Raw genomic sequence first — 19,718 nt, 5'->3', positions numbered from 1 at the left:
GGCTTAGCCTACTGTGTTAGACCTGTTCACCTCCCATCACCAAACACTTCATTCAAAAGCTCTGTACCCCTAGCAGATGACAGATCACCGACTCTTGCCAGTATTCGATGCTGTATTAGTGGTCTTTAAGAAAAGTAAATCCAGTTAGGCTTCAACAAACACCAGTCCTAAGAAAGAGATGTCATTTTAGTCATGAAATCTGACAAACTCACAGCCCACTTGCTCTTTACGTCATTGCACACCTGCAGTGTCGAGATGGGCCAGAGCACACAATTAGTGCTAACTAGCAGTTTCAGCAAACAGGAAAGGTAAATGTAAAACCAGCTTCTAGATCCCTACAGCAATGGACAATATTTATTTCCAGGAACTGAAACACGGCTTTTGGTTTATAATTAGAGTAATGCAGGGGGTAGGTAATCTGTGGGGGGCCCTCTAAGCAGAAAATCTCTTCCATCGCTGCATGTGAATGCAGGGGTCTGGGCTAGAAAAACCAAGGGCTCCCTCCAGAATTGTGTCTTAAAGCAAAACAACTGATCATGTATTTTGTGAAAGTTACCATGTGAAAAGTGTTAGCAACTACAGCAGCCTAACACAAGCCTTTTGCCTCCAGAAGCCAGTGATAATCAGCTAAAAAGTTTCAGTCTTTGCCACTGAGTAAGGTGGACAGTGGAATTTACAAGGAAATGTTCTTCCCTAGTGTGCAAGCAGGTTTTGGACCGTACACCTCCAGAAAGGGAAGGGAAGAGGCAGGATAAGATCTGAACCACTGCAGAGCAGGTGAAAAGATGATGTCATTCGTTTCCTCATTGCTGGATAGGGAGCGAACAGGCCCAGAACTATCTTGCTCCAACAAGATGCCAGCACATGGTAAACGGTATAGCTCAGAGCCTTGAAAGCTTCTCATTTTGGTAGGAGCTATCAATGTCCAATTATGTTTTGCATTTGTTGAAGAGAAAAATTACACTGAAATCAGAGATCAAAAGTGCTTTGTCACAACCTGTTTGGAAAAAAAGATGCCTGCAACTATGGAAGGCCTGCACGGAATTTTCCTTCTGTACACAGATGCAGAAACCAGTTAAACAGACCCTTTGGCTTCAGGAAAGGCACAGATCGCTATGCAGGAAAGAACGATCTGTACTCATTGAAAGCAACACAGCAGAAGCTCTTGGGAGACGCCTGCTGCCCACAGAGGGAATTCATTCTGTTTGTAAACTACATTTAATTGCAGCCAGAATATGCTTCAGGTAAAACGGAATGGAGCAGAGTAATTTCTACATGAGGAACAACTTGGTTAATGACAAATTGACTGGTCGTATCAGTAACCCAGTTCTTTAATACCAGCTTTAAGCACCTCTTATCCTGCTTTTTAGCATGAATTTACAGACTGCCACTAACCCAAAGAAGATGCAAACAAAGATTTTTAAATTACAGTCCTGGGCCCAAGTATGCACTACCTCCTCTCAGACACACTCAAAGGCTGCAGCTTGGCTCAGCGCTCAGATTACACAGATTACTGTATTAACAGATGAAGGTGTAGTCTTTGGGGAGCCTTCTAATTCCCCAATCTAATAAAAACCCCCAAACACCTCTTACCTAGGGAACTACAGAGCACTACAAAATACCAGTTCAGCAACAGATTTCACTTTAGAGAACCAAAGCAAACATCATGACTATTTTGTGATGGGCTTACATTACCACAATGTAAGCCTAGTAACCTGTCAGGGTTTAACAGTGGATACTTAAAAAACAAAGACTATTTCAACATCCTTCTTCAGGTTATTTTTACTGAAGTCACAACCTCCAGGAACATCTTAAGTAGCAGTTAGGCAGACATATTTGTCTGAGTACTGCTGGCTTTAAGAGGCCTGGCACAAGCACTGTGTATTTAATTTTTAATTAACTTTCAATCCTGCAAATATTAATTTTTCATTCTATTTGCCAACTTCATCTAACTCTATTCAGACAATTAAGCCGTAAGACCGGAAACCTACAGAAAGGCTCATTAAGCATCTGCTGAACATTAAGGAAGGCTTCCAATTCTGAACCAAGCTTTATTCTCTCTCAATTTTTTGACTTTTCAACCTCCATTCAGTTAGCAATTGAGTCATTTTGTGAAAGCAATAGCATACACATTTCCTGAAAATCTAACAGATATCAAATTGAAGGCTGTAGAAGTGACCAAGGAAGATCCTGTACCTGAACAGAATGAAACCAAGTGACTCAACAGCTGCCCGCCTCACGTCATCATTCACATCACTCACCTACAAAAGGGAAAACAGGATGTTCAGAATACAGTTAAAACACTTGAGGACTCTGCAACATTTCAGGCCAGGTGTCAGGCACACAAGTTAATCAAGAAGACAGGATTATAGAGAAAGAAAGTTAACGGTTGTGTTTCACCCTCAGCTGAAACAGCCTCATGCTTGTTCATACACTGTGACTGCAAGCCTATCAAAGAGCAGACAGACCTCATCTTTTACAGCTTAAGTTGTTTTTTCCCCAGCCCATCATTACACAGACCATTCACTGCAAATCCATTACTAACTACTTTAGGATGATGTTTCATTTTTTAATAGGTTCCTTTTTTGTGATAACAGGTTGAATATTCTCTCGCTGAAAGTCTACTTATCCTAATGTCAGAGACGCTGTTATTTCTACCCTAGTATTCAGGAAAGCTTTCATCACTTCACAATCTCAAATTTGGACCGAACATCAATACTGTAGACACAAAGCCTGTCAAAGTGATATGCTTACTCTCTCACCACAAATTTCTTGCTATGTGCTCCTAAGCCCGCAGTACTTACAGCCACATGCAGTAGGCGTCTGATAGCCTTGTTGTTCCCTGAGCCACAGTATGCCATAGCAACAGTGTACATGCCAGAACGACGGAGAATTGGATCCTGGAAGAGAAAGCATCGATATTTAACATCCATCCAAACATACTCAGTAATTCTGACTTTAAATCTGTTCCACTCTTGGGCCTGGAATCTGCAAACAGGTAGCCTCACTGCGTAATTGTTTATTAGGGATGAGTAACAGGACAATCACCAAAGCAGGGTTGCCATTACCAATTTCAGGGAGACAGAAAGTTGCTATGCCACAGGCTGCCAAAGAGTATCTGGCAGATGTGTCATTCTGCTTCTTACTCACTATCTGCTATTGACCACTACTAGATCCTTGAGAATGATCCACCTACAGCAAGCCTCATCTGTGTTTAACCATTACACCCTGTTCTGCTCCTTGTTGCTGCTCACAGGACTATGGAGACTGAGTATGAGGCTAAAAAAATACACAACTAAGCACTGTTGTTTGTGTATTTTTGATCAGAGTGAAGCAACCTGTGAAACTGCCCCACTTCAGAACTATGTAAGGATTTCCCTGGTTTGAAACAGCCAACCCACCGTAGCTGGAGATTTCACAAAAGGACAGGAAGCTCAACCATGTAACAAAAGGGCCAGGGATTAAGTCATAGCTAAACTTACCTTATCTCTGCAGAGACTCTCAATGAGAGCATCTGCCTCCTCCATCCTCCCGTACATGACCAGAGCAATTCCAACCGCAAGGCCTCGCAAAATCTTTTCATGCTGGGTTTCCTGTGCATAGCCAACCATGTCCTCAATAGCCTGAGCATTTTTGGATCCCAACATAACCAGTCCCAGTGCCAGGCCAGCTGCCTCACCTGCACAGCACAGAAAAACAAGAAATCAAGCAAACTCTGTTCCCAAAAGCAGTAAATATTGTATCTATAGAATCACACAAGATGTAGGCCAACAGATCACTTCTGGACACCACCACACCCAGCAAACCCATTATTCATGGCCAAATGTGCTTGTAATGATAACCTACCAGCCACAACTTAGTGCTCTTCCCTACTAAGTTCAATTTTCCCTTCTTTGGGCCAAGAGCTGCTGAGATAATTTTCCTGTGAACCCCTGCCAATGCAACAGTAGCCCCCACAAGCTTCTCCAAGCCTTTCAGCCAAAAAGGGCACACGGCTCTGGAGATCAACCACACTAAATAAAAAGCATATGACAAAGGAAAGAATAGAGCAAAATAAAGGACTGTTTAAAGATCTTGCATGTCTTATCAATATTGGGCATAGTGCCACAGACCAGTCCTGACAGGACCTCTGAACATTACTGCCACATAACTAGAGAACCATGCTGATCAGGAAAAGGTCAGTAAATAAAACGCAGCTAAGGCAACCTAGAAGTGACCTACGCTGCTAACAGAAAACCTGAAAAAAACCCCCACCAAAAAAACCCAGATGCCTGATAAGGCCTCAGATGGTTATTTGCTTTGAAAGCAGAACATTTACCTGTCACTGCATCATCCTGGTAAAGATTTGTTTTCAGCAAATCGTACACATCTTGACGTGCTGTCCCCATGGCAGCCAGACCCAAACCCAGGCTGCCGCCATGTCGGACAATCTAGAGAAGCATATGCAAGTTCAGTCATCACAAAACAGGGAACAACACGGCTTCAGCTGAAGTAGACATCTTTCCATCAATATAAAGCTGCGAACTTTTAGCCCCAAACCACCCAAAATGATCTCTTGACCTGTTAGAAATATCACTTTCACCATCTCAGGCAATAACTCTGATGAAAGAGGGACTAAATAGAATAGAAACGACAGTTCAAAAGCCCATAAACAATGAGTATCAGAAGCTTTATACATAGGAAGAGACTTTCTAGTATCTTTAAGGTCTTTTTCCCCACTGACTGATTTATGTAAAACCATAAATCTGTGCCATGTGTAAAAATTGCTGCCCAGTAATAGCTTTTGAATAGAAAGGTAAATCTGTACCCAATTAAACAGTCTACATCCTCTTTTGTTCTAACAACGGATACAGGAAAGGCAGTACATTTGCAGTAAGACATGTGGGATCCATTCACAGAATTTTTAAAGTAGTAGTCTGAAATTCCCCAAAGAGAAGAAGGGAACATGCTCAGAAAATACTAATCTGTTCCTAACTTAAAAAGAGACTTTTTGTAGAGGTCTACAAACAGGAAGTGAAGTAAAACACTTCTTTTTGTATAAGATGCATTAAACCTACAGGGCAGCAGAAGCATTTTGTGGCTTATTCCTTTGACAGCTAAGCTGCAAGCAATAACAGGGCCTGAAAACTGCAGGTCCGCTAGCAAAACAAAGTAGATATACAAATAGTAAGGAAGACAAAGCTAGATTCACTGCCAAATATGTAAGAATTTCCTAAAAATCCTACCTGAACTTTGAGCAATAGGTTGTTAAAACCAAACTTCACATTTAAGGCCCACAGGAGGTGTAAGTATCACACTACTGCCACGGTCTTAGTTACCTCTAACCCCCACTTCTAAACCAGCTAGCACCCTTCTGGATATCCCCAACAAAACAAAGGTTCATTACTGAACCCAGTACATACATCATTACTGGCATTCTTCAGCTGGTTCAGCAAATAGTCAATGATGTCCCCACCATGGTTAGCGTGAATGAGACCCAGGGCATAAAGACCTCCACCTTCCTGGTAGGCAGATCCTGGAGAGGTGTCCTTGGGTAGGTATGTTGCCATTAGCTGTAATGCTTCTTTCTCATGACCCTGTATGTCCAGTGTCCAGCAGGAAGGGAAGACAGTGGGAAGTGAAAGGTGAAAAAACAGTAGATGCAAACACTTCGTGATAATATTTAAACAAGTCACGAGAAAACATGTTACAGCCATTACATTCTCCACAAAAATCAGCCTTTCAGTGCTGTACAATCAGCAAAGAATCTTTCTGTACTGGGGTTTTACTAACCACATTACACAAGTATTCATCAATTCTGGTCACTGATCCAAACCAGGACAAATTTGGCCTGAAGCTACACCAATTCATTCACTAGAGCACTTGAATGAGGGTTGAGGCACACAAAACAATTACAAAGACTTTTTGCTATTTCAAAACAGCTTTAAATATACCCCCCTGCAAATGAATTTGAAGAAATTCACCATTCAAACTTACTACAGTAAGTACTTTGGTATTGTCCCAAAACCACTTAAGAAATATACACCTCCAATTTTAGTGGCTAGAAACTATTGACTCTGTTCAACTCAACAAGGAAGAGAAGAGCTAGGAAGACTCTCTCCTTGAGCCATGTTATCCTACCACCTTTTTGATGCTTAGCAAAACATGCCGTAAACTGCATCAGATATCAGATGAGATGGACTTGATAAAGCAGCTTTTCCTTAGTGCAAAGACACCAACTATGTTACAAACTGGAGTGCAGGCATCATTCAGAATCCCCATTTCAATGTTTTCAGTGTTCACAAGTCAAGCATTTATATTAAACAGAGGGAAATGAATGCAACATTACCTTGTGTATGACACCCAAGCTGGCAGTAGCAGTAAACTTAGCCCAGTTAGTGGCCCTGGCAAGCCACTCCAAATTGTCTCTGGAAGACAAAAAGAGAAAGGTTATACAAAGTTTTTCATAGAGCCCATTCCTCATCCTGCAAGCAGGGTTTCACAGGACTAAAAAAGACTGCTTTCAAACCAGACAGCAGCTCCAGAAGGCAAGAAGGCTAACTACATTTCCACTTTATACCTCTCTCCCCTTCATCAGCCTTGATTTTTGGCTGGTTCTAAGTCAAGCTTCTAGATACTGCTGATCTCGGTGAAGGATGGAGAACAACTGCTCAATATGCAGCATCAACTCTCTGGGAGAAACTCTAACAGAGTTTCTGGAACCTTCCTCAAGTCCTTGGTAAGGTCAGCCCTGACATTTCCCTTCCAAGAGTCATTCAGCACTGTCAGTCTCTACCAAAAAAGATACATCATCTCAGAAATTCTCCAACTAGTAAACAAAGAGAAGAGAAATTCCAGATCTCCACCCTCCAAACTGCTCATATGGTTAGCAGTCAAATAAAGCCAGTTTGTGAGGATAGAGAAAAGGAAACAATTCCATCTTCTTCCCTTTGCTTCTACATTAGTTTTCGGACCCTTTGTTTATTCTTCTTTAAGCCCATCAGAGTTCTGCAGCCACCCTTTTGGAAGTACCAAGCTAAGCAGGGCAACAATGTTGTTTAAACACCGCTAAATGACATTGGAGCTTCCCTGCCATAGATTTACCTAAGGAACTGGTCACTGGTTGTACCACAATGCATAAAGGAGTTTGCTATAACCGTTGCTGTATGACATACGGAATTCCGCACTGCATCCTGAAAGAACAAAAACAATCAGTATCACCAGTCAGCAAAAGATATGCCCTGGGTCACTTCGCATGCTTGCCAGTACACTAGAAAAATGGATTGTAATTATGCTCAATTTAACCAGCAATTTCCCTTTAATCAAAGTTAATGGATTGTTAATACATTCTAATACATCCTCAACCCATCTTTCCAGTGCAAACCAATCCTTTCTGAGTTTGTCAGAGATGTGACTACTTCAATTGCAGCTTAACCAGAGAACCCTGCTTCTGGTTCCCAGAACTGAGCACTGCAGAGTGTTTGCTGCTGACGTTTTCAAGCCATCCCTGGAACACTATGCATGATCACTCCCAAGCACTTAACCAGCAGATGGGAAAGATTTTCCAATACATTTGAAGTGCCTCCTGAAATAGATGAACCCAACCCACCGACAAGCATCCCCTACCATTTTTGCTTATGATGTGCATCTCATTTCACATATAAAAAACTTCTCCTATGGTTTCTAATAATCATTTAGCTTAAGAAAGTCTAATTCACCTGTAAGTTTTCATTTGCCCACTTTTGAGTAACACCTTCCAAAACAAAACCAGTTACTCAATTCACTAGCACTGCCTACATTATAATATCTGATCGGTTTTGTCTTCAGTGTGGAAATATCAGTCTCTGAGCACGTATTTCTTTAGCCAAGCTGAAGGTGTGGTTTCACATAACACCCCAACCAAGATACCAACATACTGTAACCTACAGTCCTGGCTGACTCCCTCCCTCCCCAACCAGCAGCATTTGCAATGGATCAGTCATGGAGCTGGAGGGTGAGTTCTTCCATCTTACTGACCAGATGGAAAACAAACCCACCAAAAAAGGGGAGGAGAAAAGGATTAGTTTCTATAACCAAATCGGGGGAGGGAAAAAAAAAAAAATCAACACACTAATAGCAGCCTGTCATTAGGTCATACTAGCTGTAAGTTGAAACAATCTGATTACATGGCCTTCGGGTGCCATCAGCTCTTCTTCAGCCTCACAGGTCCAAGTTTTAAATGTTAATTTATCATGGCTAAACCACAGATTTGTAACCTCAAAACCCAGGGAGGCCAGGCTAAAACATAAGATGATGTTGTAAAATAACAGCAACGTGGTCAAAACAAACGCAGGATGAGTCAGATGAATCCAAAACAACCATATCTAACAAAGCCTCTTACCTTTGTGTTTTTGAGGATCATGAGGTCTGTATTGTTGTTTCGTATTAAAAACTGCAGATGTAACTCAATGGCCATTTCCCCACTCAAAATTTTGATCATTTTTGAGATCTGGTCCTTAGGCTCTGGGTTCTTCACATACAAGCAAAACAAAGGAAAAACATGAGAACCCAACTACGGTTCTGTTAAAATACAGTTCATGAGAAGCCACTCTGGTATGTTCCCATCACCATATTCCAAAATCTATCAGGTTTTAGGACTAAAAGGACATTGTTTCTGCCCTTGCTGCACAAGCCCAAATCTCCCAGATAATCAAGTCCCTTTGTGCACAAAAGTGCAGGTGGGAGAAGAGACTCTTTGAAAAAAAATGTATTCTTTGATTGAAAGCAAAAGGATATGAGTAACATTGGATATTCTGCAAGCTGCTGTTTGGCCTTACAGATACAATGACTCTCCAGCAAGAGGCAACCACTTCTATAAACGTGAACCTATATTTCCATAGAAGTTTTAATGGAGAGGATCACAAAGCCACAACACTTTGCATGACCCTGCTGAGCTGCAGCATCATTCTCATGAGCTACAGGCTTTATTTAGAACAATGACTAGTAGAACTAGGAATCTCTAATACATTCATCTTCCAGAGCTCTTTGAGAAAGCCTCCTTCTTCCTTACAACGGAACAGTTTCCACAGATTAAGTTTCAACTGAAGTCCCTTCTGAGCAAGGTGAAAAGTACACTACACCTCTTTGTACTGACATTGTTAGCTGCTCAGTGACCAGGCAAGCATGAGTAGTTCAGTCCTTAAACTAATCCCCTCAATTATTTCTTTGTAGTCAGCATTCTGAATTGTGGAAGATTAAGCTCAAGAACATTTCTGGCCACATAGATCGTTTTTATGCACTTGTTCCTTGGCACAGTCAGCAATGCCAATGCAGCAGAAACTGATTCAAGACACCCTTCCTGCACAAAAGCACTGTTTACTGGTTCCTTGATGGGACAAGAAACTTGACCCCTTCTGTTTTCCTTCTGGAATACAATTTCAAGAAAAGACTTCTGTTTGCCCTTGATTAATTTTTAAGTGATCTGCAAGAATCTCTCAAAGATCCCCAAGTCTAGTTTGCAAACATGCACCATGGGGAAAAAGAAAAAAAACAAAACTTGTCTTGGGTTTTACTTTCCTCTCTAGCAGCATTTCCCTTCCTCAGCATTAGAAGCGTCAGAATTGCATTATCTATTCTACATGCTGAAATGCAATTGTATGTGCATGTTAGAAGTGAACTCACTTTCTCCAATACTTGGGAAAAGGAACTAAACAAGATTCTAACCAGCTGGCCCAGGAATACAGCCACCATGCCAGCCAGAGGCAACACATTCCTCCTTCATGGAAAAGAAACCATGTTACATCAGCATCCCCTCCTGCCATTCCTGCAGAACAGCACCACTTCTATCTAGCCAGAACTACAGCCAGATTTCAGAAGGAGAAGAAAAAAAAAATGCCTCGAGCTAATTCATCAGCTAAGGCTCTCATCAGCAGTCAAATTTCAGGCCCTTTCTTCTGGAATGAGTTAATTATTTCAGTATCAACAAAAAGCAAACACGAGCCAGATCCCTCTATCCCCTTTTTCAGGGCTCAGTAATTCCTGCTGAAATCTACCCACTTCCCACTCTCCCCCAACTTTCAGTATCTGAACTGCTGGACTTTCAGACTGTCATATATTTGGTTCTCAGAGATCATCTGTCACCTTGTCTCCAAACAAGACAGAAGTGGAATTCCATTCTTCATTAGCCAAACCAATTTAGCAACCCCAGAGATTCAAAGAGAATACACCAGAAAAGCTAAGCAAGGCACATTTTGGAAATGGCACTCACAATTTCTGCAGACTTCCCTGCACAAGTGCTTCCTGGTTTCTCTTCTGCTTCCATAGCGTCACTGAAATAAAACAAAAATGCAACCCAGTTCATCACTCGTAACTAGTCAAGCACTGTAATTATGACTGAACACTGTCCTGGAAGAGTAGCCTGGGATTTGGAGATGATGACTGGAAATAGGACTTTGACAGGACAAGGGCTGACTATCTGGAGGTCACTGCTGAGAAGCAAACTCCTCCCCAATTCAACTTTCAGGGAACTTGAAGACAAAGGCCCAGAAAACCCCACCCTCTTATTCCATCTATAGAGACAACAAAAACAGAGATGCTTGTAGGGAATGAACAGGCAGAGACAGGTGAGAAAACAAGGTCAACAAACAAGGCAGAAAGGATAATTATATCCTCACCCAGAAGCCTTGAGCTCATCACTATTAGGATGGATGCTAGAGTGTTGAAATGGAAATGAAACATATTAAGCTGTTGTTAGCACCTTGTCCTAATGCTTCACAGGCTGACTTATAAATTATTCTGTGCCTTTCCTTTTATTTCACTGGAAAAGAAGAGAGGAGAATGCTTGCTATGCCCATGTCACTGATTCAAAAGCATTTAGACCCAGTCCCTCACAGCTGCATAAGCCCTTGTATTTAACAAGCCTTGATCTAGGTAGCATTCTCCATCACACACTATCAAAGACAGTGCAGGGATCGGGTTGTGTACAGACATGACAGCTCTGGTGATTAAAGAGCAGGTGGAGCACAAACTTCTTCCACGCTGCCCCCGAGCTGGGCAGCAGCCTTAGCATGGATTGGCCAATCCTCTAAAAAACAGAGGTTTAAAACAAAACTATCTATGTCAATTACCTATAAGTCATCAAAAGAAGAAATAAAGATGATGGAACGGTTAGTGCCAACTTTGGTTTTCTTAACAGCAGCTTCCTGCAGCTAAGACCCAGTGATGTTGACCAATGAACAAGTTTTAAACATCAGGACTTTAACAAAACTCAGACTAGATTTGAACTAGCTCTTTTTAACTGCAAGTAGAAAAGGGTCTATAACACTACAGTATCATCTGAGCTCACTCCTCCCACAAGCAGGTAGCAGACCACAAGCTATGATGTGAAACCAAACTTGCACATAGCTGTGACGAGCTTTTTGCTTGAACTCTCCCCTTCCTTAGCTTTACAAGTTGCTGCAAAGACCACACAACATCAGAGTGTTCCCGAGCAATTCACACACTATGACTTACTGAATTACTGCTCATTAGCTGAGCCACAGTAACTGCACCACACTTACCTCAACTGCAAAGGAAAATGCATTCTTTCAAACAACAGTGGATTCTGGCAATATACAATTTTGTCCTGAGCAAATAGCATGTCTTGTCTATTACCCTGACTTAAATGAAGGGGAGTAACTCAACTGCTTGTAATGGGCATCCATACACAGAACAGAAGGCTCCATCAGTTGTATCTGAACAATTACATCTCTTCTCAAGCCAATCTCCCCACCTGTCTTTCTCCGATCCAGGGACGGTGCCTGTGTTGGTGGATCCAGGCACAGAGGCAATTGGAGTGCCAACCGTGCGGAGATTCTGGATCACAGAAGACAAGAACTGCTGGCTAGCACTTTCATACAGATCAAAGCAAATTTGGTAGGCCATGAGAAGGTTATCTTCCTTCACCAGTTTTTCCAAGATGTCACTCACAGCCTGCGGGTCATCCAGGAATATCAGGCACTGAGCAAGAGGAAGGGAAAGAACAGAAAAAAAAAAAAATCAGGAGAAGACATTATATACTTCAGAATGAAAAAGCAACACTACCCGAGGCCACACTCCATTTTCACCATTCCCTCATCTACCGCTTCTGCAGAACACCCCTTCAAAGAAAGAAAAATTCTCTCTCTCTCTCATAGGAAATAATAGAAATCTTTGAAGCGTTTTCATAGGTCAGTTTAAAAACAAGACCATGTATTACGAATTCAAGACACACCATTCAAGCCTTCCTATTTCTGCACCTTTATCTTTGGAAACTGACAATGTTGTCCTGCTAAACACAGAAATTTCAAAAGAACATTAAAGAAGCATCAATCATTTTGTAAGCATGTCTCAGCTAAAATGGAACAGGCGTAACACTCCTGAGTCACATGTACATGGAATACCAAGATTGGCAAAAGCCTGAGAACATCTTGAGTAACTTCATAACTAGTTGTCTAAATGCTTTCAGACAATGGCTTTCCAAAAAACAAAGCACTGTAAATGTTCTTTGGAGGAATAAATAAAATTCCAAGCTGCGAACCTACCATCCGATACTCGTCACATAGGCTTGAAATATTCTGTCAGAGTTGTCTACACCCCAAACTGCCTTTGAATGTGTTTCTTTCTCTATAAATTGACCAAATGTGCAATATTTGCATCTTTTTCAAGTTGATCTCACTTTGATATTTATTTGAAGCATGCAACCAGGAAAAGATACTTAACTGAATAAAAAACAGAGGTCAGGTAGATGTCAAGTCAAATGCATCTAAAGAGTAACTTTTGATTGATCTTTAAACATCACTCTGAGAAGTTTACCTGGCACACGTTGATGAAGTCTGGTTTCTCCAGATTCATGTAGATTTTAACTAGAACTCTCAAGACTTTGTTACGGAACTGTTTATTCTGCATCAAAGACATACAGAGCTTCAAGCTGTAAGCTAGCATCCCAGGAACATCATTCTGAAATAAAATTCAGGGATATCAAGTCTGGGTTTGCACTGACAAGGATTTAGAAATTAGAATAAAGCTACCTCCTTTCTATTTTAAAAAGCAGAGCAAAACACATGCACATATAAACCTTCAGTTTCGTTTCCCATTTTCAGAAAAGCTTATATGCAGGTGTGTTGCAGTTTAAAGAAAAAATACTACTAAAAATGTACAGGACCAATATTTAATTCAGTAGCTAAAACATGCAAAAGCTTAATTTAAAAGTTCAATACCTATTTCCCCTTCTTCACCTTTCTTGTTTGAATAATCATTCTTGAACGCAGTGAAATTCACTGCACTAACATAAAATGTCAGCAAAATAAACCATGCACCAAGAAAAGATCCCCAATACACCTATTTCTTCCTAGAGACTAAGAAACAGATTTGGCTACTAGACTTCAGAAAGGTAATTTGAAATGAGGGATTTATAATGGGCAATTAAGTTAGTAAGTGCATAGGACAGCAAACAGAACTGAGAAAGCAAGATGGATGCCTTATGATTATCATTCCCATATACAGAAGTGGGAGCCATCCAAAAATATGGGAAAGCTGTAAACTGAAAAGTGGTAAAATGTAAAGGATTTAAACCATGTGGCTGGCACGTGATTGAGATACTGCAGCATAACAAGATTACACACAACTGCTGAGCTGCTGCAAATGACTACAGGCATGTTTCTCTTACTGCCATTACCAGGTAACATGACTTACCTTAAGTCCTCAGTGAAAGATGTTAAAGCCAGACTGCACTGCCTTGCAGTCAGGGCAGGCTAAGACTGCACACAGCCGCTTACTGAAAATTAGAGCAGCTCACACAACCACTGGATTTTTTTGTTTTGCCTGCCATAAATAAATCACTTACCTAGCCCTCAGGATCCCTTCCCACAGTGAATTACAGCAGATGACAGGCACAACAAAATAAAAGAGCTGTTCTTACATTATGCCAGACCTAAGGTCTGCCTAGTCCAGTATCCTATCTCTGCTAGTAGCTGACAGGGAATACCTTAAGAAGGGGGCACACAGCCAAGCTTCCTGGGAATATTCTCCCAGCAACTTGCAGCTCAGAGATTTCTTAAAGATAGGGTTGTCTCTATACTTGGTAGCCCTGAGCGGCTCTGCCTTCCATGAGCATGTTGAACCAAACACCCGAGTTTCATGTTTTTTTGTTCATACAAAACAGGGCAAGTTCCATAGCAACATGGATCTTGTACTTCACTTGTGGATCCATACCTGGAAGAGACTAGCTACACACACCTCCTGTCTCTTGCACATACCGATTCAAGGATGGTTTTCTCAAAGATGTCCAGTCTGCGTGTCTCTAGAGCAATGCCAATAGCCTGCTTGTACTTGTGGTCATCCAAGCATCGCTGGAACATTTTGTTCACTATCCCTTCTAGCCTTTCATCAACAGGTTTCTTCTCCCCTTCTGGCAGCTCCGCATTCTCCACACACTGCTTGGTGTAGTGGTCGATACATTTTGCTGAAAAGATATTGAACAAACATGGTGGGGGGTGAAAAGTCAACTTCCTAGATGTTTGCAGGTTTTTACAGATGAAGAGACCAGTATGTGCATACACACATTCTACCAGCAAATGCAGCATATGGGAAACTACACAAAGGTGAGGCACAAGAACTATTTGCGTAGTCATATACAGACAGTAGTGGAAGATACTTATATTCTCTCCTAACAAACTCTGATTTTAGTGCTGAAACAAAGTAGATATTTTTAAAACGGAACCAAGGACATGATCTTTGTTCAAAGTGGCACAATATTTTAAATAAATGAGGAAAGAGCAGCAGGAGACATCCTAGCTCCACTGTAAGCACTGGCTGGAGAGACTGAAAGCCAGCCCTGGTCCATCATATCCTGTACAAGGTAAGTGATACCAGCAGACGAGACTTTTAAAAAGATATTCAAATTATACATGCATTCAACGTCTGACTTGCTATACTGTTAAGGGTGGATAAAAAAAGAATTGTACCCCTCAGGTGTGCAGTTACACCTATTAGCCGATTATTTCCAAAGTTATGCTGAAATTGATAACAACATTAGCACACAAATGAGAGAAAGGACAATAAACAAGCAACGCAATTTTCCTATTAGGAACTCACAATAGAATAAGGGTTAAGAATGGGAAAAAAATGCCAGAACTCCTAAGTCAGTTCCATTACAGAATCCCAAAGCAGGAGAAAGAAAGCACAAATAAAGTGGGTAAAATTAGCTGCAGCATCAGTTTAAATGAATACAAGGAGAGGAAGAGGAATATGGAGAAAAGCAGATGTATCAACTAAAATCTCAAAGTTACAGTAATTTTGACAGCACATGAGCTTTTCTTTTGCAAAAACAGTTGTTTACCAATGATCGTCTCCACATATTCCGAGTTGTCATTGACATTGAAGAGGTCACCTGCTCCCAGGGCATAGTTCAGTGATTCCTCAAAAGCTCCCAGGTGGTAAAAAACTTTAGAAGCAACCAGAGCAGCAAACTGCCGGCTCCGAAAGCCCTCGTCTTCATAGAGAACTTCACTGCAAAGAAGAGAGAGAAGAGCATCAGCTCTGTGTGCTCAGTTCTCTTTAAGGCCACATGACAGCTTGATCAAACTTGCATCTTTGGGACTACAGCTCCAACCCCACATCCACTTATACTAGTGCTTTCTGGAAAATATGGACCTAGATGCTGTACTAAACAGCATCAAGCAACCAGAACTACATCCGCTTCATATCTCATGGTTTTTTTAAGCTGCACACCCTGAAGTAGTAAGTGTCTTCTCTTACATTTTGTCCACTGACTCAGAGATTTCTGCCCAGAAGTCATTGACAACAGCATTCAACTTGTGAAGAGCAAACTCCTACAAAAAAAAAAGTTATATTACATAAAAAATGCATTTATTACCTTTCTCCAGTAAAAATAAAGTACCACCTAAGACTGATACCATAAACACTGACCCATTTCAACTGCAAATTCTACTTTAAAAGATCTTTGCAAGCATTCACTAATCTTTGCAAGTCCTTTGCAAATAAAGGGCTGTTCACTTAACAGGCAAGACAGCCCTGAAGTTCCTTCCCATGGCCTCTCTGTGATGAATGACTGGCTAAAATGACTGATAGGTGAAATTCCTTAAAATACAAAGTTTTCAAAGTCTTTGTGGCAACCTTTGTGTAGCGCACAGAATTGACCTGTGGTCTAAGCCAGCCAACTCTATTTGGACACAGTAGGTTAGCAGATAAAAAATATCCAGACCAGAATCAGCCCACTTGTAATCAGTTCAGAGCAAATGCAGGGCTCATTCACCTCTATCACCACCTAAATCTGTTTCCAAGGAGATTACCAATATTACAAGATGCACATCCCCCTCCTAAAAGGGGCTATGTTAACTGTTTAAGTAACTAGCAAGCATCATCAATACATTACCACTTTTGAGTGTTTGGTGTTGTCCTGTGGATTCATATACTCTGTGGACTGTAAAGTTTCTGTTGCTGTTTTCTTCTCCTACTACTGTAATTTTTTTTCCAAGCGAAAACTGTAACTGTGATTTTGTTTTACATCACTTAAATTATATTAAAAACTTGAGATGTTCTTCAGCTTTGAATTTTACGTAGTCAAAATGCAGTCTCTGGAACACTTTTAAGTAGCAAAGCCCCATTATCATCAGAGAGCTGGGAGCTTTGGTGAATAGAGATCTTTGCATGTGAAGCTCCAGTTTGATCCGTGTTCAAAACAAGGAAGTTTGCCATCTGTTATCACGTTATTTAAGCCCCTCCTTTCAGCTTTCAGGCTAGATATGATCTGGGGCCCACCTGGTGCTCCCCAACCATTAATTATTGAGATCCCCTAATTTCTGATTTTAAGCTCTCAACATAATGCACTTGCTGTTATTTGCTCCCAGATGTAAGAGCTTACCTTGAGCTGTGGCTCTTCTTCATCCAGAAGAGAGATAATTCCAGCTGCAAAACAAGATCATAGTCAGTTTTGGACTCTGTTTCAAAAGTGAACATCTCATTTAGTTCAAAACCAACAGAACAGGAAATGCAGCTATCTCTGGAGTGCTGGTTTAAAATCTTCAGTATTAAACTTCAAAGATCAGATCCAGGTTTGTATTAAACATGATATGAAATAGTTCAGAATTTATAACTGAGAAGGTACACTGTTTATAAAAGATGATCCTTCTTAGAGGAAAAGATATTAGGCAGGAACTTGGAGAATCTGGGATTTACTGCCAGCTCCATCCCTAGTTTGCTGACTGCTTTCGAGCAAGTCACTTCCCACTTCCTCAAGGGGCATAAAGAAGATCATGTCAAAACACCCTAACTTTTCTCATGTCAAGGAAACAGACCTCATGGCTAAGAGAAGATGTCTTATCTTGCAGCTTACTCCTGACACTGTCAACAACATTTGAACAAAAACAGCTACAGAAATATTGTTTAACTGACATAACTGAGAGGTTCACAGTTATTTGGTGAGCTCGATCTGAAGAATAATTATAGACGGTTTCATTGTCAGGCTGCAAGGACACAAGTGAAAGGGGTGGAATAGGATCTGATCTAAGTCCAACACAATTCACTGCTTTCAGTCTTTCACCTGTTGCATAGATTGATAACCTTTTTAAATCTAAATAAGACATCATATTGGAAAGGCCAGCAAGCCTACTGGAGGGCTGAACTGGGCTTTCAAAAGATCTTGACAAATCTAAAAGGAGACTGTGCAGGTCAAAAGTAAAATGTACAAATATAGAGAGGAGTCTCAGTAGTAGAATGGATTAAGATGAAACATGATCAATAATATCATAAGGCTGCAATGAGAGGCAGAGAACCCAAGCTTCACACTGAGGTGTGTAAGTGAGAGCGTTTCTTGGCACATATATGAGGCAATCCTTCCCTCTGCCTGGCACTGACACACCTGAGCCAGACTGCCGTGTCTGGTGCTGGGCACCATGTCTTAAGAGTCATGAGCAAATCAGGGTGTTCAGAACTGAGCAATAAGAACAAAGAGATCTAGCAACTGGCACTTACAAAAGTTGACTGGAGGTCTGTAACTGGCTAGTCTACAGAAATCTGGGAAGGGTACAGAGTGCATACATGTACAGGGCAGCTGCCAGCAGAAAGAGAATAATTTGATCTTTGTGGCAGACATTAACAGGAATAGTAAGACCAAGCTTTATTTGGAGCTTCAAAGATTGAGGTTTGATGATTAGAAAAGTTTTCTGACTATAAGACAGTTATTCCCTTTGCCTAACAAGGCTGTAGAACCTCCACTATCAGAGATTTTTTAAAACCAGGTTAGACACACGTCTGCCAGTAACAACAACTGAAGGAGCACTGTTGTGGCCCTTAGGCAAGGAAGGCAGGTTCAGTAGCCCACCCCACAGTGCCCCTTCCAGCTGTTTTCTGCAACTCTACTCCAAATGTATGATTTTTTTTGTTTTTTAAATAAGCTCCTGCATTTACCTGATCTATCAGGAGGAAGCAATCTCACTCCTATTCAAGATACCGTTTCTATGTTTTTAAAACTTCTCTGAAATGAATACCTACTCCTCCTCAATTAAAGAAAGACATAAACATAAAGCAAAGGGTTCAGAAACAGAAAGCTACTTGCAGACTATTATCCTCTGCACTGTTTCTCTCACAAAGTCACAACCGCTCACATATTAATTCCCAGCCTGAGTACTTTTGGAAATACTTCTCATGTTTTCTTACACTATAAAGTTCTCCATAGATCCAGAAACAGTGTTTTAACATCTAATTCCTCACACGCTTCGTTAGCCTGGACTCTTTAGGCTGGCTTTTCCTCTGCAAGGCCTTTGCGTTTCTGACCCCCTCCAAAGTTCAAGTCTGCCTCTTCCCCCTTTCTTGCTCCCTGCTGTACCTCCTACAGACCCCGACTGCCCGCCTGTTTTGTACCTCCTACGCGTTATTCACTTTAAGCAGGTGAAGACCTTCAGGTCACCCCAGTGTCTGCCCGGGGGCCGGCAAAGCCACCGCAGTGCCCTCCTCAAGTACCGGCAGGAGCTGGACGCGGCGCCGGGACGGGCGGGCGGGCGGGCAGCCGCCTCTGCCTCCCGCGCGTCCCCACGGAGCCCGCCGGAGAGCCGGTCCCGCTCAGGCCGCCGCAGCACCCGGGGGAAGGGGGGGAGGCCGCCCTGGGGCACGGGCGGGCACTGGGCAGTTCCTCGCCTCCCGCGGCTCAGGCTTAAAACGCCGGTTGCGGCGAGCCGCCGGGCACCGGGGCGGCCTCCCGCTCCCGCCGAGGCGTACGGCGACTACCGGCCAGCGGTGACCGGGTCGGGGGGGAGACCCCCGTGACGGGCGGCCCCACGGAGCGCTGCGGCCGGCGCCCCCGCGGCCTACGGCGGTGCCCAGTCACGGCCCTGACTCAGCGAAACCCCGGCGGGCAACACTACTCCGCGCCGCTCCCTCACCGGCCGAGGTGATCATGGTGCCGCCCGGCGGCCCAGCGGAGGGAGGTGGGGTCCGGTCCGGTCCGGCCCGCTCCGGCCCAGGTGCGGTAGTGCCGCCGCCGCCGCCCGGGGTCCGCGCCGCGCCGCTGCCGCTCCGCCGCCGCCCGGCCCGGAAGTGGCGCGAAGGTCCCCTTCCGGCAGAACCCCGCTGCTCCCGGGAAAGGTGCCCCTGGCGATCGCCTGCGCGGGGCGGCGGAGAAACAGCCAGGCGCGAGCGGGACAGCTCTCCCTCCCGGGGCCTCGCACCTTCCCCTGCCCCCGTCACAGGCACCCCGCGCTCCCCGCGGGCCTCACCAGCCCCCCCCC

General features: G+C 42.7%; 1 protein-coding gene across 2 annotated transcripts in view; it reads right to left on the bottom strand.

Annotated features, from left to right (window-relative positions):
* PSMD1 (proteasome 26S subunit, non-ATPase 1) overlaps positions 1 to 19,536 on the bottom strand; it is a 75,524-nt gene extending 55,988 nt beyond the window's left edge. For both annotated transcript variants that reach the window (XM_052803192.1, XM_052803193.1), the window contains exons 1-16: positions 19,374 to 19,536; positions 16,859 to 16,902; positions 15,733 to 15,806; positions 15,314 to 15,483; positions 14,232 to 14,437; positions 12,790 to 12,933; positions 11,729 to 11,955; positions 10,226 to 10,286; positions 8,360 to 8,488; positions 7,084 to 7,172; positions 6,329 to 6,407; positions 5,403 to 5,576; positions 4,319 to 4,430; positions 3,483 to 3,679; positions 2,805 to 2,900; positions 2,197 to 2,261 (exon numbers count right to left, since the gene is read on the bottom strand). In XM_052803192.1, the coding sequence (XP_052659152.1) occupies positions 2,197 to 2,261; positions 2,805 to 2,900; positions 3,483 to 3,679; positions 4,319 to 4,430; positions 5,403 to 5,576; positions 6,329 to 6,407; positions 7,084 to 7,172; positions 8,360 to 8,488; positions 10,226 to 10,286; positions 11,729 to 11,955; positions 12,790 to 12,933; positions 14,232 to 14,437; positions 15,314 to 15,483; positions 15,733 to 15,806; positions 16,859 to 16,902; positions 19,374 to 19,389 (1,883 nt within the window). In that variant the 5' untranslated portion in view covers positions 19,390 to 19,536. The remainder of the gene's footprint in view (positions 1 to 2,196; positions 2,262 to 2,804; positions 2,901 to 3,482; positions 3,680 to 4,318; positions 4,431 to 5,402; positions 5,577 to 6,328; positions 6,408 to 7,083; positions 7,173 to 8,359; positions 8,489 to 10,225; positions 10,287 to 11,728; positions 11,956 to 12,789; positions 12,934 to 14,231; positions 14,438 to 15,313; positions 15,484 to 15,732; positions 15,807 to 16,858; positions 16,903 to 19,373) is intronic.
* Positions 19,537 to 19,718: the final 182 nt, after the last annotated feature.

The sequence above is a fragment of the Harpia harpyja genome, chromosome 12, assembly GCF_026419915.1.
Source record: "Harpia harpyja isolate bHarHar1 chromosome 12, bHarHar1 primary haplotype, whole genome shotgun sequence".
NCBI lineage: Eukaryota > Metazoa > Chordata > Aves > Accipitriformes > Accipitridae > Harpia > Harpia harpyja.
The sequence above is the reverse complement of the archived record's forward strand: the minus strand, read 5'-3'. Positions and strand labels throughout refer to the sequence as shown.